This window comes from Protobothrops mucrosquamatus, unplaced genomic scaffold (assembly GCF_001527695.2).
Source record: "Protobothrops mucrosquamatus isolate PMUCROS unplaced genomic scaffold, P.Mucros_1.0 scaffold2104, whole genome shotgun sequence".
NCBI classification, from domain to species: Eukaryota; Metazoa; Chordata; class Lepidosauria; order Squamata; family Viperidae; genus Protobothrops; species Protobothrops mucrosquamatus.
In genome coordinates, this window is record NW_015388206.1 from 43,169 (window position 1) to 60,854 (window position 17,686).

General features: G+C 34.6%; 1 protein-coding gene across 1 annotated transcript in view; it reads left to right on the forward strand.

The window, feature by feature from the left end:
- Positions 1-1,176: 1,176 nt before the first annotated feature.
- The window catches only part of LOC107294815 (polymeric immunoglobulin receptor), a 29,898-nt gene continuing 13,388 nt past the window's right edge, over positions 1,177-17,686 (forward strand). Inside the window, exons 1-2 of the mRNA XM_015824078.2 lie at positions 1,177-1,284; positions 17,177-17,265. Coding sequence (XP_015679564.1) covers positions 17,208-17,265 — 58 coding nt within the window. The 5' untranslated portion in view covers positions 1,177-1,284; positions 17,177-17,207. The remainder of the gene's footprint in view (positions 1,285-17,176; positions 17,266-17,686) is intronic.

The window sequence follows — 17,686 nt, forward strand, 5'->3', positions numbered from 1 at the left end:
TTAATGTGAAAAGCTTTTTAAAAAATGAACATCAATTTTTAAAAACTGTTAGTATTTTTTATCTCATATTTTATTTATTTGCAATAACAAAATCATTATTTTTATATATTTCTAATAAAAAAGAAAACAATTGTCTGGAGAATAACAGTATTCCCAATTTATTGATATGATATTTGTTTTGGCACTGAAATCTCAAACTAAGGTACACACCTGTATGGGTATCTTTACAATATAGATACATTCTTCGAGATAGCACTTTCCCATTTCTGTATCCATTACTTATCCATGCATCCATTCAAGCTATTTTTGACATCTTGGCCCCGTCTTGCTTTGAAAGACAAAGTAGTTCAGGGAAATGTGCTCAAAAAGCAATCCAAAAGTCAAGCACAATTGTTCGTATTGTATAAAAAGCAAATTAACCAGGTCAGAACCCAAGGCATAGTCGGGAGAGATGAATCACAATACAGAATTATGGTAATCCTGGGAGCCAGAACTAACTGGCACCGATCGATAAATCATGCTTTAGTACTGGACTGCTGCAGTCTTGCTAGGCCTCAGCTATGAGGTTTGGAAGTTACATTTGAGGAGCCCTTCTCTAAAATCTAGAATTTCTGTGTCTATTCCCCCTTGATGACTCTAAGGCATCTGCATTTCTTAGCTCAGTGTCATAATTTCTCTGGATATCAATTTGGTTGGAATTTAACATATATTATTTCTTCTTGCCTTGTGATTTTTTGCATTTATAATAATGACTCTTTGTATATGTTTATTGTTTTATTAATTGCTGTACATTGTCAAGCGTCACTTTTTGTGAGATGGCAGCCATACACGTTTGATATATAACTAAAATAAATATATCAAAAATAGTAGAGTTCATGTGGGTTGACTCTATATTCTGGTGTCCAAATTTCGGCGATGGAATTGGCAAATATTATCCAGAAAATTTGTGTTTTCTTTTTTCCAATGTTTGCTAATATTCCTTACTGCCAGTATGAAACCATTGGAAAAGCAATAACATTGTGCAGGCTACAAATCATATTTTTTATATACACATGCCTGCATAATCATATGCGTGACACCTCTATTGCTGTGTGCATTTGAGAGGCTAATATTCCTTTAAGAACTTCAACAGGTGGATGGATGTGCAGGGCTGGAGTTAAGAGGAGGTCTTTAAATACTTTCAGTTCTTAAGAAATTCAGTATTGCACCAGCCTACTTAGTTAGTCCAGGGAAAAAAAAAGAGAATTGGATCAGTGACTTTCTCTGCTCAGCTAAACCTGGACAGTGAGTAATGCTTCTTTACTATTCCATTCCTGAAATTATATAGATGTCTGTAATATGATTCTTAAAAGCAACAACAAAATCCCAAATTAGAAAACAAAAAAGATTTTGAAAAAGTGCTAAAGGCTCAGAGCTCATAATTAATTTCTAGAAACAATCAGCCTGTATGTATATTAGAATAGTTAAGATTGTTCAATTATCAATCTAATTATTTTCATTCTTTTGTATATACTCTGTCTGCATCAGAAATAATTATGAGAGAGTAACAACTCACCAGTTGTAGAGGACTTTTCATGCAGGTATTTGCATACATTTCAATTATGCTTCCTTGAGGTAAGCCTATAAAAGGAACTCAATTCTAGTAGCTCCACTTTAGCTTAAGTGAATAAAAAACTTGTGTTCAAACAATAGTTGCCTTCCAGGGCCGATAGAGATACTTATAGAATCTTACTGTGTTTAGTATTTATTGTTCTGTCACAATCTGAGTCTGGGAAGGCTTAAAATACCACTCATTTGTTCTGATGACTTGCAGTGGCGAGGTTGAAGTGGTCTCTGCTATAGCCATAATACAAGAGTCAGCAAGTAACTTTCCAATTGTTATTGGACTGCAGATCCTGTAATATTTTATTTCTGATGCTGTTCATTAGATCTGTTGAGAACTGGGGATCAATGTATTTGGGGGGAGGGTCATAAATCAATTCCTAAGTGCATATTTTGCAGCTTAGGTCAGCATGCGGCTAACCAATGTTTGGATATTTGCTCGAATTCTGAACATACATGAGAGATTATTTTATTTCACTCATATATTTCTTAATGTGGATTAAAGTCATGTTTCAGTTGTACTGCAATGGGATCTAGTGGATTATAATCAATTAAATATTTTTGTTTTTGTCCTGTCCCTTTTACAGTGATGCCATTCAAATGTATAATAATAATAATAATAATAATAATAATAATAATAATAATAATAATAATAGTAAAGTTGGAAGGGACCTTGGAGGTCATCTAGTCCAACCCCCTGCTCAGGCAGGAAACCCTATACCATTTCGGACAAATGGCTGTCCAGTCTCTTCTTAAAAACTTCCAGTGTTGGAGCATTCACCGTTTCTGGAGGCAGGTTGTTCCACTGGTTAATTGTTCTCACTGTCAGGAACTTTCTCCTTAGTTCTAGGTTGCTTCTCTCCTTGATTAGTTTCACTCCGTTGCTTCTCGTCCTGCCTTCAGGCACCTTGGAAAATAGCTTGACTCCCTCTTCTTTGTGGCAGCCCCTGAGATATTGGAACACTGCTATCATGTCCCCCCTCATCCTTCTCTTCATTAAACTAGACATACCCAATTCCAGCAACCGTTCCTTATATGCTTTAGCCTCCAGTCCCCTAATCATCTGCCCAGTATGCCATTCAAATGTTGCCAAGACCTTCAGCAGCAAACACTGTGAATCTTTCATTAACTAATTTCTGTAGTAATTTATCACTTGGAAAGAAGACTTACAGTAGGCTGCTTAGGCTGAAGATTTATTGGAAACCATCTAAAGGAATTTTGTTCAAGCTGGAAATTAGAAATCCCATTAAATTTTTGATATAAGCGGAATGCAATAGAAATGTACAGTTGCAGGAAATTTACCAAATTCTACACATTTTTTTTTAAATTTTTTTTATTAAACTTCCTATTGCATTGTGCCAAAACTAAAATCTAAAACTAGATCCAAAAGCAATCCTAAAGTTAAGCCTAATTGTTCGCACTGTATAAAAATCAACTTAACCAAGTCAAAACACAAGCCATAATTAGAGGACATGAATTATAATGCCGAACTATTGTAGTCCTAAGAGCCAAAGCTGAACAGGCAGGGAGACAAATTATAAACAACAAATCGCACTTTAATAGTAGACTGCTGCAGTCTCACTGCACCTCGGCTATGAGATTTGGAAGTGACATTTGAGGAGCTCTTCTCTAAAATCTAGCATTTCTCTGTGTGTTGCCCCTTGATGACTCTTGATCATCCCTTCTGGATATAGAATTGTAATGCTGGAAAATACCTTGGAGGTCTTTTACTCTAACCCGCTGCCCAAAGTAAGAGTCTTTATATCATCTCAGACAAACGGTTGTCCAATCTTTTCTTGAAAACTTCCAGCAATGGAGCACCCACAACTCCAGGAGGCAAGCTGTTCCATTGATTAATCATTCTCATTCTCAGAAAATTCCTCCTCATATCCATTGCTTGCTGTCCTGCTTTGGAGAATAAATCGATCCCCTCTGTAACATCCCTTCAAATATTGGAAAACTGCTATCATGTGACCCCCTAAGTCTTCTCTTCATTAGGCTAAACCAGGGGTCTTCAAACTTGGCCCTTTTATGACTTGTGGACTTCAACACCCAGAATTCTGGGAGTTAAAGTCCACAAGTCATAAAAGGGCCAAGTATGAAGACCCCTGGGCTAAACATACCTAGTTCCCTATTAGCCTGGCTGGAACTACCATCTATTTTCTCTTTTGTGTCTTGCAGTTGTTTACATTTGTTAATAGTAACTGTATTTTTATGTTTATTATTCATTGATTATTATATACTCTTCAGAGTCACTTTTTCTGAAATAGGCAGCCATATAAATTTGCTATATTAAATAAAGAAATACATACATACATATATACATACATACATACATATGTACGTACGTACATACATACGTACTTATATAAGCAGACCCAATGCCTCTTCCTGTAGAAAATCAGAGCTGTGGTCTTCCTAAACTTAATTTTGTTTCTGGAAGGCAACTAGAGTATAGGGCCATAACTGGCACTAAATATCAGCTTGATGTTCTGATTTAAGCTCCTGATTTTGATTTCTTGATTCACATTCTCATGTAATAGCAAAACAAGAGCAGCAAAAAGTTTTGGTTTAAGAAGAGTTGGAATTGCAGTACAAATTTCATCTGATGAATAACAACAACAACAACAACAACAACAACAACAATAACAATAACAATAATAATAATAATAATAATAATAATAATAATAATAATAATAATAATAATAATAATAATAATAAAGTTGGAAGGGACCTTGGAGGTCATCGAGTCCAACCCAGTTCAAAAATAAGGTGCCTCCTAATAATTCCGCTGATTAAGAAGACCCTAGAATCTTGTCCTGCCTTGATTCTGGTATCCACATTTGTTTTACAGAATTGGCAAATATTATCCAGAGAAGTTGTGCTTTCTTTCTCTCTTTGTTCATTACTATCCCTCACTGCCATTATGAAGCCATTGATAGGGCAATAACATTGTGCAGGCTATGGATTACAGCATAATAGCACTATGCAGGCTACAAAAAATAGCACAATAACATTGTGCAAACTATAAATCATATCTTCTACATATAGGTGTCTGCACAATTATATGCACAATAGCTCTATTGCTGTATGCATTTGGGAGGTTGATAATTTCTTTAAGAATCTCAACAGATGTACAGAGCTGAAGCTAAGGGGAGGTCTTTAAACATTCATTTCTTAAGAAATTCAGTATTGCACCAACTGTTGTTAATGAGTTGAGAAACACAAAGAGAGAAGTGCTTCAAGATTTCTTTTTTTAAAAAAATAGGAGGATTGAAAAAAAGAGGATTTGGATCAGTAATTTACTCTGCTCAGCTAAGCCTTGATAGTGTGTAATGCTTCTTCAGTATTTCATAGCTGAAATTACATTGATGCTTGTAATATGGTCCTTAAAAACCAGCATCAAAATCCCCCTAAGCTTGCCCCAAACAAAACAGATTTATAAAAATTACTTCCAAGTGCTAAAGCTTTGGAGATCACATTCAAAAAATTCCTAGAAAGGATCAGCCTGTACATACAGTATAATGAAATATTTACGATTGTTCCAGAGCTGTTTTTTGTAATTACTTTCAATATTTTGTATATAACCATTTTGCATCAAACAACATTTATGGAGAAGTAGCAAAGTTATCAGTTGTAGAGGAATTTTGATGCAAGTACTGTATTTGCATACATTTCGTAACCAGAATTTGGGAAAATGTTCGGGGTATAGCCAAATTCTTTGTAAGCTACATGCTAATCTGGGCTGCAAAATGTGCACTTAGGATTTGATTTATAAACCTCAAAATACGCTGATTCCCAGGTCTCACCATATTTAGTGAATAGTATCAGAAGTAATATATAACTAGAACTACAGTCCAATATTATTGTTGACCCCTGCATTATGGCTATAGTAGGCATCCCTTCAACTTCCCCTCTGCAAGTCATCAAAGCAAATGAGTGACTGATGTTTAACGTCTCTCTAGACACCAGGTTTCAAATTTGTGACAAAGTAATAAATACTAAATGCATTAATATTCTGTTAAAATCTTTACTAGCCTTTTAAGGCAACTTAGTTTTCACACAAGTTTTGTATTCATTTAGGCTGAATTTGTCAATGTAGCTACCTAGAAGTGAGTTATATCAAAGATTGTAGATTTACTTCCAGGAAGCATACAGGTAATCCTTGACTTAAGGCCATAATTGCAACTGGACCCATTGTTACTAAGCAATGTGGTCATTAAGTGAGTCATCCTGTGACCACACCCAATTTTACAATCTTTTTTGCAACAGTTGTCAAGCAAACCCAGTTTCCCCCATTTGTTTATCTGAAGTGGCTAAGAAGATTGAAAATGCAATCACATGGTCCCTAGGACACTGGGTTTGCCAAGCACCCAATTTGTGATGATATGATCATAGGAATACTGCAACAGTCATAAATGCAAAGACCAGTCATAAATCACCTTGTTTAGTGCCATTGTAACTTTGAGCAGCGGTTAAACAAATGGTCGTAAGTCAAGGACAACCTGTAATTCTGAGAGAATAAACATTCTAATTCCAGTTCCATGTATAAGGCTTTAGAACTTAAAAAAATAGGAATATTAAGTTCTGCTCAGAGTAATATTGTTATGGACATATGAGAACCTCAGCTATCCAAGAAAGAAAGAATCCTTCTCTCTGAATCACCCAAATATATGAATATGTTCTATAATTTTCGAAAACACGATGTTCTGAGTCTGGCATACAAAGAATAGCAAACACTCCTTTAGGTTTAGTTAATTCTTTCATTATTTGGATGTATTTCTTTCTTTTGGCTTTGAAGATCCTAAAATACTGTTTACCTCACACAAATCATTTAAGTGTATTTCATAGTGCCGTGCTAGAAAAGGACTACTTTTCCAGTGGGAAACATAGCATCAGGCCCATTTATTTCACTCTCAGGAGCACCTTTTCTTTAAATTTAGGCTTAGAAGCAGTGAATAAAACAAAATGCAAAAAGTGTTGTGTTTTTTTTTTAAAAATGGTGCCACTTAAAATTCATTTATTATTTGGATTTTATTTTACAACTCTTATTTTATTTTACTTATCTCAAATCCATTATTTTTTTTACAAGTAATTCAAAGTGGTGAACATACCTAATATTTCTTCTTTCCTCTTATTTTCCCCACAACTACAACCCTGCAAGATGGGTTGGGCTGAGAGAGAGAGTGACTGGCCCAAAGTTATTCAGCCACTTTCGTGGCTAAGGCAGAACTAGAACTAACCGTCTCTTGGTCTCTAGCCTGGTATATTAAACAAGGTGGGGAAAAAATATCAATTCCTTGGAAAACACAGAAATAAAATCAAATGTCTGTGTTTCCAAAGTGTCTGAAAAGACTGAGAAGCTGTGGTTAAAGCTGTTGAAAGAACTTTATAGCAAAGAAAGGTTATTTACAATGAGTAAATAAGCCATTAACATTGTCAGTGTAATATCTGTGTTGACTTAGCCATGCTTTGACAACCTGTGATGGAGACTTTTAATTTTATGACAAACAGTGTACATAAGTGACAGAGGCAGGATTAAAAATGTCAAGACAGTAGCTGTATCTAGGCAATTGAAGCCCTACTCCTTTTAACATGTTCCTTGTTGCCACCAACTTAACTTTTTTTGTCCGAATCTCAGTGTGAATGGCTTATTGATCTTGAAACAGTGCTCTGGCTTACGGTCTTATTAATTTTGCTGTGAGCCGTACAGATTTAATTGAAAGTCACACAAATAAATTTTGCAGACCACGCTATGTGTACAACATATTTCATAGAAAAACTAGATGTCCTGTTTTCCAACAATAATAATCTTATCAGAAAAAGTGCACTGAAATTTATGGGCCTCAGACATTTTTCACAGATGAAGCACCAAAACATTTTTACCATCCCTTTCAAGGTAAATCACTAAATATTGGTAATATGATTTCCTGCTAATTTCTAGTGGAAAAATGAAGAAGTAGGTCTACTAAGCTTTTCAAAACATTCCTCAAAACCTAAGAATCCACCTCATTAAAATATAATGAAAAACAGTGGGCCCATCAGCTTGCATGACATCAGTAGCCCTCCAACTGAAATACAGGAAAATGTCTCACTTCTCCACCTTTTGATTAAGTTCTTGTGCAATCACTGGCCACCCAAAAAATTGGTCATTCTGTCCAGAAATCTAGTTACAGTAATTGCAAGGAGCCAGGGGAGTGATAGAAGTGCTTCTGCTTATAATGTTAAATCATCCTACTGAACATCCATACAGTATCTGATTCTCAGCCTTATAGCTGGATTTAAATAATCAACTACTGTATATCTTGCAGTTCTATTATCTGGTTTTGTTTAAGCCTTGTAATAAAATAATTAATAAAATAGGCTGACTGATTAAAAAAAGTTTCAGGTCTCTTATCTTTTCGTTCTTTAATCACTCCAGGAAATGTTTCCTGAATACAGTTGAAGCAGGAACAAGGAGTACTTATATGGACTCAGCATTTCCTAATTTCAAAAAATTGTTTATCAAAACCAATTTAGCCTTTTCAGTTTTCTCTATTCACATACATTGCATTGAAGATGCTGTCATTCCCATATAGCCGGGCCATTGGGAATGTACCCCAAATTATAATTGTGATGCAACACATTTAGAGGTCAGCAGGTTGCAGAAGACTGCTATAAGTCAACTAAAATATTTTTCATCCATTAAACTACAATCAGAATGTCAGTATTTAAAATGCTGTTATCAAATTAGAAAGAATATATGTCAAGGCTTGGGGCAAAGGACAGAAGGCATTAATTTCTAGAACACAATGTTTATGTTTATTATGAGCATATTTTTCTATCTCTCCTTTTTATATGCGAATGTTGACACAAATCTTTTCCAAAATTATTTGAAATTAATGCAAATAATTAATGATGCCAGTACAAAGCTCTGACCTGAACTGCAAATACCACTTTTCTAGAGTTCTTTGTCTGGATCATTGGAAAGATACCTACCTTTTCACCCAAGAGCACAGACACACTTAAATAAGAAAAAAAAATATTCCAGCCAGGCTTAACGCCCATACATATGAGTGAGATTTTCTAGGTTAAAAACAGGTAGTCCTCAACTTACGACCACAATTGAACCCAAAATTTATGTTGCTAAGTGAGACATTTGTTAAGTGAGTTTTATGACTTTTCTTGCCACATTTGTTAAGTGTATCACTGCAGTTGTTAAATGAGTAACACGGTTGTTAAGTGAATCTGACTTCCTCATTGCCTTTGCTTGTGAGAAGGTTGCAAAAGGGGATCACATGACCCCAGGGCCCTGCAACCGTCATAAATGTGAGTCTGTTGTCAAGCATCTGAATGCAAACCATGTGACTATGGGGATGTTGCTATGATCATAAGTGTGAAAAATGATCATAAGTCACTTTTTTCAGCCTGTTGTAACTTTGAACGATCACTAAGTGAACTGTTGTAAGCCGACGACTACCTGTATACTCGTACAATGTGACCTAACCCATACTTCCTGCTTATAAATGACATGATAACCCATAATATTGATTTATTGGTCAACTAAGAGAGGTTCATGATGTAGAATAATAATTTACAGGTAAGCTTCAACTTATGAAGAGTGGCATTAAACTATGCTTTAAGGTAGTTATCTCACCAGCCAGCACATTGATATTCAGCTGCAAAACACAGGAATTTAAAGTTTTAATTAAAAAAAATCACAAGGAAAATGGATACTTTAAAGTTTAAACCTTTATTATGCTTAAAACATCTATCTTGTTTGTTTGTAATAGCTTTCAAAGTCCAATATATATTTGAAAATATATATGGATTTTTCAAATAAAAAGGCTGAAAATTGCAAATCCACTGATGTCGTATCTGGGTCTTTTGTGATGTTCAAGTATAATGAAAAATTGGGGATTTCATTTTCTGGTAACAAGACTTAATGTAATCTAGGATTAAAATATAATTTAGGATGAAAAAGTGAATTTTACACTATAAGAATTTTGTGTCCAATAAATCCTCCTTTCCTTGGCAGTTATATATGTTTAATTTATATGTTCAATTTTAATTCCTTTTCAACATAATAAAAAACTTAATTTTAGTCTTAGTCCAATAAAAGTCAACAGTTACTGTGTACAGAATTGTTAGAGTCTGCCTCAGTTTCCAAGGAGATGCTTGGAAAATGCACCCTGGAAACATGCATTAACATTGTGAAAACACAAACAGACACTTCAGAGTGAACTTCCATTAACCAGAACACAAATAATTATGCAGTTGATTTCAAGAGCCAAGGGAGCTCGTATGGATTGTTAAAAAAAAAATTACAATAGGCAAAGGTTGTGATGCGTAGAATAAAATATCAAAATTCCTCTGGGTTTGATTAAACCTCTGGTTTCATTAGTAACCAGAGGTTACTGATTGATAGCAACAATAGAAAGTATTGTGCTGTTTTTTGATATCATAGAAGTTGGAATAAATCTTTAACCCACAATGCAATTTGATCATTTTCAGTATTAGAATTAATACTTACACAAAGAAAAACTTTTTAGAAAGCCATAAGCTTTCTTCTAAAGTTCTACTAAAAAATTAGCATGAAGTTCAAAGTATATGTTTTTAGAGTGTTTATAATGACATTTCCTAAAGGGATAGGGTTTTGCAACTTTAAAGATTTGATTTTTAAGTAAGTTACACTCACATTCGCACACATCTAAAAATTACTTTTTTAGATGTAAATACAGAGTTTTGCATAGTCCTACTGTTTGAATGGCAAATGAGATACTACCAAAAAGATCTCAGTTTGCAGAAATTAAGATCAACTATGAAGAAATTGGTTACATTACCAGTTTCAAATAGGTTTAATACTCCATCAACTCTATTAAATGTTTAGTAATAGCAGAAGTAAGGCTGGGAACAGCATTACATGTTTTTCTCATAAATTATTACATGAATAATAAGACTTTTAAAAATACTCTAAACCACTGAATAGCCAGGTGGTAAAAGAGCAAACATGCAAATTTACTTGCTCAGATTAAGTCTGTCTATACCACAAGTTCCTGTAGTTTGATACACATCCGTGATTTATATTAGTTAGTCAAATTTCTCTTTGTACTGGACGACTCACTTTTTCCCTGTTGCAATAAGCAATGGATAGCAATGCTGAGATGCTATCTTTAGTTTTCTTTCATGGTTACCTGTTGAATATTTCAGACCATGGAATCTCATGCCAAAGCTTTAATTTCATATGGGCTAAATTCTAAGATAGATTTACATATTGCACACACACATAGATACACAGACACACACATTCCAATAGATGAATAGATAGATAGATAGATAGACAGACAGACAGACAGACAGACAGACAGACAGACAGACAGACAGACAGACAGACAGACAGACAGACAGACAGACAGACAGGTAAGATATATGTGTACCAAACAAAAAAGCTGCATATTGTGGAGATTTGGAAGCACTAACTCTGCTTTTTTCTAGGAATATGGTAGTTGTTCCATCCTATATTATGGGAAAGCCTCCAAAAGCAGTAGAGGAGAGAAGGTTTTAGCAAAAGCTAAAGGGACAAAGGTGCATTGAAAAAGAAATGTTCTAAATGCAAGTCTAGTTGAAGGCAAGCTTACATTTGGGGGCAGAATATTCCATAATATGGGGGCTACCATGGATAAGGCCTATCTCAGGTCTATGCTCTTTTTGGCTTTTATGAAAGAGGTAACCTAAGTTGAGCTTTTTTGATACTTGGACTGGAATGGAAAATCATGTATGGTGAAGCTATCCTTGCCCTTCATATAATCAGCACTTTTAATGGGTCCAGAGGTCTACTGGAAATCAATGTGGTAACCTTAAGATTGGCAGAGCTCTGCAATAATAGATTTCCTAGTTAGCAGTTTGGTTACCACAATCTAAACCAATTGCATCTTCCAAATCATTTTAATCATGTAGAGTGTATTGAAATAATCTAACATAAGGTAATATGATGGATTGTGTCTACGAAGGGGGAGGTGGTGCAATGGACTGTAGTGAAGCAGAGTTTCCCAGGAAGAAGGGAGCATATTCCAAGGGAAGCAAGACAAGGGACAGCACAGTTTGGTGCCCAATTGGAGAAAGAGGAAAAGATTTAGGATAACCACTCCCTAGGATCTTTCAGGGTATATCTATTAGGATTAGAGTAATATAGGTTTAGTGTGGCAAGATTCTGTCTATATGATGTGAGCAGTTGAAGAACTGAACTTTGTCTGGAATGTCCTATGTTGTTCTTGGGCTGGGCCTGACAAGTAGGGCCATAACTGGCACACCAGCCAAAGTCTGGCAAAGCTATAATATGTACACTCCGATCATCAAGACTACAGTCTCCACCTTCTGTTCAAGAACCAACATTGAGTGCAGAATTACCAGGTGATATATCATCTTTTTAGGAGGAGTATGACCATATCAAGAGTAATTACCAAATCTGTTCTGGGAAATTTCTCCAAACTTCTGGAGCAGAGTTTAACCCCTTGTAGGGCTTATAATAGAAGAAAAAAGTCAGTCATCAGAAAGAGAACATTAAATTCCACCTCAGATAAGTGCCCTTGGGTTCACATTTGTTTAAAGCCAATAGGTAGGCTGTATATTGAAAGTTTACTTTGGGTTCTAAGTTTTCTAAGTTTATTTTTGTTTCCTTGCTTAGCAGTTAATCAACAGCCTGCAGCATTTAGTCATTGGGCAATATCTTAGCAAGAGGAAGACATCTCAATAAAAGATTGTTTAACCAAAGGAGGAAATAAAAGATTTTTGTTGCTGGGAAATACCCTTGGCAACAAAGTCCATACTTGAAGGCCAGAAAATAAATCCTTTAGGTAATTTAAAACAGTCCAGAATGAAAACATCACTCCCTGGACATTTACATTTGTTCTTGTTAACAAATAAGGAAGTTGGATCAAAATTTCACTTTGCTAAGAATCATACCCACCATTCTATTCTATTTTTCAGGTACAAGTGTCTATTGTGGAGGGAAGTGACATTGCATGCATCTTCACATTCTGTAAATGCCACAGATTTTGTAATGCAATATCATTGTGAAATTATCATAGTTTCTTCCAGACCCCTGTATCTTCATACCATTTACTTGGAATGAGTTCCATGGTTTTCAGATAGTTTTAAAAACAAATAATAATTTTCTTAAGTTCACTACACAAAAACCAGTGTTAAGTACAAAAATAATTGCATGTGTATTTTTAAAAAATGTAAATGCGACTTTCCTAAAGTAGCAAGAGATATGGGCACTGTTGCATGGCATGTCTAACCCAGTAAGTCTCTAATCTAGGAATGACTGCTTGTATGTTTCTCCTACCAACCCCTTAAGTACTACTTGGAGTGTGGACCAGGTAATAGACCTTCCCAGGTGCATCCTCCATTCTATGAACTCCATCCCCTCACCAAGGTACCGATGGTCCCCACCCTATTGGCATTTTGTAAACCAGCCAAAGTAGCCCTAATTCAACAGGTGGCTTAAAATCATTTAAGTTTTTAAGCACCTATGAGGATTTTGATTTGGTTTGTCCAGAGTAAACTATGACTGAAAACACAAACATTTCTCTTGTAAACTTTATTTTTCTCCTTCAGAATGGACAAGGAACAAAGATCAAATCTGAGGTAAACTTAGAGTTTTAAGGAGTGGTTTTGGCAACTCTTCAGGAGCCTAAGACTTTTTTCTTCTTCTTCTGAAGAGTACTTGTGTAAAAGACTGCAAGGAGAATGCCAGAAAAAAAAATAGGGGGAGAAAAGAGGTAGGTAGCAAAGCACAGTAATGGGGTAATATTCTTGAGAGGTTTGTTTTATAGCATCTTATCAAAATATACCAGACAGTGAGCAGAAGCATCAAATTTCACTTTGGTATAATTCCTGAAAGAGGAAAGGTAGAGAAAGCATCTGTGGGGTTGATTCCTAAATTGGAGACTAATGAAAGTTGCTTGGCATGGATCTGGATTCCAAATAACCTTTAAGAACCTTACCATTTAGAAAATGAAAACTGACTATATAAAATCAGGTGATACCTGCCTTATTCTTCAGCTTGCCTTGGTTTGGACCCTGATTCTATAAAATAATTATCTAAACCTACTTTTTAAAAAAAAATTCTGACTGAATATTAGTACAACATTTAGGGTGATAATAAAGGTTAATGTGAAAAGCTAGAGACTCAAGAAAAAAAGCCTTGTCTGCAATTTTATGAGTATGGTTGATTTTTACTAAGAAGAAACATTAAAAGCAGTGAAGAAATGGACTGGTTAGGAAATCTTCTGTAAGAAGACCACAAATGAGGTTTGATGAAACAAGATCTTCTCATAAACATACAAGGGGAACCGTAAGTGCTCCTGTCACAGTCAGTTAGGAACAAGCAACTGCTAGGAAGAAAAAAAAAATCTGCAAAAAGGTAGGTCTCTAATGTTCAGACCCAGCAAGCATGCTAGAAATATCTATTCCAAATGTAATATCTCAGAATCACACAGTGGAATTTTTGAAAAGTTTCATTTCTTATTAAGGAAACTTAATAGGAGTTGCATAAATGATACCGATCCAATGATGGTAAATACCAGAAGGGAAATCATGAGGAATAGAAGGAGGAGGGTATAATGAATATGAAAAAAATTAAAATTGTAGACAATTTAAAACTCATGTGATCTTTGATATTAGGATAAATTTTCATATTGGAAATGTATATCATTGGAATTATATTCCTAGACCACTTCAGTGAAGGCAAAGAACAGAGGTATCCCTGAGATTAACTAGTGAGGCCACTTTCAGTTCTGCAAAATTGCAAAGTTTCTTTCTTTCTTTCTTTCTTTCTTTCTTTCTTTCTTTCTTTCTTTCTTTCTTTCTTTCTTTCTTTCTTTCTTTCTTTCTCTTTCATTCATTCATTCGTTCGTTCGTTCGTTTATTTATTTATTTATTTATTTATTTATTTATCTATCTATCTATTTATCTATCTATTTATTTATTTATTTATTTATTTATTTATTTATATATTTATTTATTTATTTATTTATTTATTTATTTATCCTCCCCTACATTGAAGTTAAAGTTATAGTTCAGGGTCTCTGAAGAAGAAAGTGGAGTTTTGATTTTTAATGGGAGAATTTTCCCTCACCTACTCTGTGTTTTGAAAGTTGTGAGACTGAGAAAGCTGATAATATATTCCCTTAGACAACCAAATGAGCATGGCACAAAGGGCACACAGTGGAAGGAGTCTTTATTTACATTTATTTTTTTCTTGTCTGTATTGCAATAAAGTGATTGATTATCCCAGGAAGGAAGGAAAAAGTTATGTGTAGACTATATGTGAAGACAATTCTGCCCTCTAGTGGCTATTGAAAAAATAAAACTATTAAAAGTCATCTTTTTTAACCAATTAAAACTGATTAGCTAACAAAGTATGAATATAGTATTAAATGCTAAATTGTTTTGTGAATGTTTAGTACTGAAAACTATTTATTTTGTATCATGCTAGTTTTGAAGATACAATCTCAAATTAAATAGTTAACTAATTAACAACATAATTTCAAATTAAATTACATTTCAAATATGAGGAGGAAGATGTGTTGCATATGTTTGGTGCTTTGAGTTATTTGTAATAAATAAATAAAAGTGCATTGCCCAATTAGGAAAAGTATATGAGTCAAATTATGACAAGCGCATAAGATATGATTTAGGGCTATACTGTATGTTTGGAACCATGTCTTCTACAACATGATCATGAAAATGGGCTACTGCTATGTGTAATATGGCATGCACATGTTATATGAACCCCGAAACTCATCATTGCCAAATGCGATATGGTTTTAATGCTTTATTATTGTGCGTTGGATGGAGCTGTTAAAACAAAGTCATATTAAGGTCCGGCTTTTTTTTTATATGTGTAGCACATACACACATGTTATCATACCTCCCCTCTTGACTTTTCTAACTCCCCCCTGCAGATATCCTTGGCCAGGACAAGAGAATACATGTGATTACATTTACTATTTAATTTACAGTTTGTATCATTCATTCCCATAATAATTTTCCCCTTCTACATTACAATTTGGGAGGAGGTTGCGTTTGTGGGTTGAAGATTAGTGCAATCTGGAACTCCAGATTCTACACTTTAATCATAGCATGTTGTGCAAACCAGTCACTGTGGCTGCTGTAGTAGTTATAATAAATTTCTTTCATGTAATGTTTATCTGGTGGGGTGACTGTTCTAGGTACAAATGCTCTCCCATCAGTTTTTTTCTTTTTTCCTAAGAACAGTACAATGTATTTGTTTATTTAAAACAATTATTATAGTCCCTCATATCAAACTCTGGGTGGCTCCCAATCAACTAAATTGATTTCCATTTCATCCAGAAACATACACCTTGGATATTTATTTGCTTCTGCTGACCAAAGGTCAGCCTTTTATTTGCATGGTGACAAAGTTCAAAACTCATAATTGCTCTTTGATCAATGCAAAGCAAGGTTGCACAGTTGCTTTCTTTTTTTTAAAGTAACACAATGCCTACGACAATATTGTTAGCACCTAATACATATTAGTTTGGAAGCAGAGCTGTATGCTTCTATTGTACATAGGTACCAGGTTTGTCTATATGTTTGTGGAGATAGTGATTTATAGCAGCACAGTATAATAATAATAATAATAATAATAATAATAATAATAATAATAATAATAATAATAATAATAATAATAATAATAATAATAATAATGATGATGATGATGATGATGATGATGATGATGATGATGATGATGATGATGATGATGATGATGATGATGTTGGAAGGGACCTTGGAGGTCATCTAGTCCAACACCCTACTCAGGCAGGAAACCCTATACCATTTCAGACAAATGTCTGTCCAATCTCTTCTTTAAAACATCCAGTGTTGGAGCATTCACAGCTTCTGGAGGCAGGTTGTTCCACCGATTAATTGTTCTAACTGTCAGGAAATTTCTCCTTAGTTCTAGATTGCTTCTCTCTTCAGTTAGTTTCCATCCGTTGTTTCTTGTCCTGCCTTCAGGTGCTTTGGAGAATAGCTTGACTCCATCTTCTTTGTGGCAGCCCCTGAGATATTGGAACACTGCTATCATGTCACCTCTTTATTAAACTAGACATACTCAATTCCAGCAACTGATCCTTATATGTTTTAGCCTCCGGTCCCTGCTCATCTTTGTTACTCTTCTCTGTACTCTGAGAGACATATTCTGAGAGACATCTCATTATTTTCACAGAGCTTCTCTTTCAAGTAAGAGAATGCTGGACTGAAGTCCTATGGTACGAAATTAGTGATCTGGGAAATACTGATAATCTTGAAATGCAACCGCATGGATGCTGAAATCTGGATAGAAATGGAAAATACAATAGCCTCTCCCTTTAAGCCTATCTGGTCCTGCTTGTAACTTGAAGAAAGCTCCAGTCTATACAGTCTTCATATCAATGGTGTAGATTCTCATGATGCTTAATACTCATGTTTCTTCTGAGTTATTTACTTGATTGAATCTACACATCACTTAGGATACATTATACTTACAAAGCTATTTGATTTATTTTACAAATTCTATTTTTTTCAGGGAACCTTGGATCTCTGGATTATCTTTTGAAATGGCTCTCCTGTTCTTTGTCTTGGTCTTAAGTTTTATCCAGGCTGAATTTGAAAGCGGTGAGTATTTAAATAAGCATCAGAAAAATTAACTACGTTAAACAAAAAGTAGACGTAGTTTGACCCTTTAGCACACACTGTGGGCTTTCAACCCACAGACACCCATGACAGAGCAAATACACAACTAATGATCAAGACAGACGTACTACATGCATATTTCATATATCATGATTAAAACACATTTAATCAAATCAAATAGATGTTTTAGTCATAGGCCAGAAAAATTTAAAACATTTGAGTTTAAATAGTTGAGCTTTGGTTCTTTCCATATATATGTATTTATTAAAAAAATTACTATAATAGTAAAATCCAGTACAAATTAAACTTAAAGGAAAAAAGGATATAAAGGAGTAAAAAGTGAAAGAAAAAAGGAGGAAAAGAGTAAGAATATAATAAAGACAAATATATATATATATATATA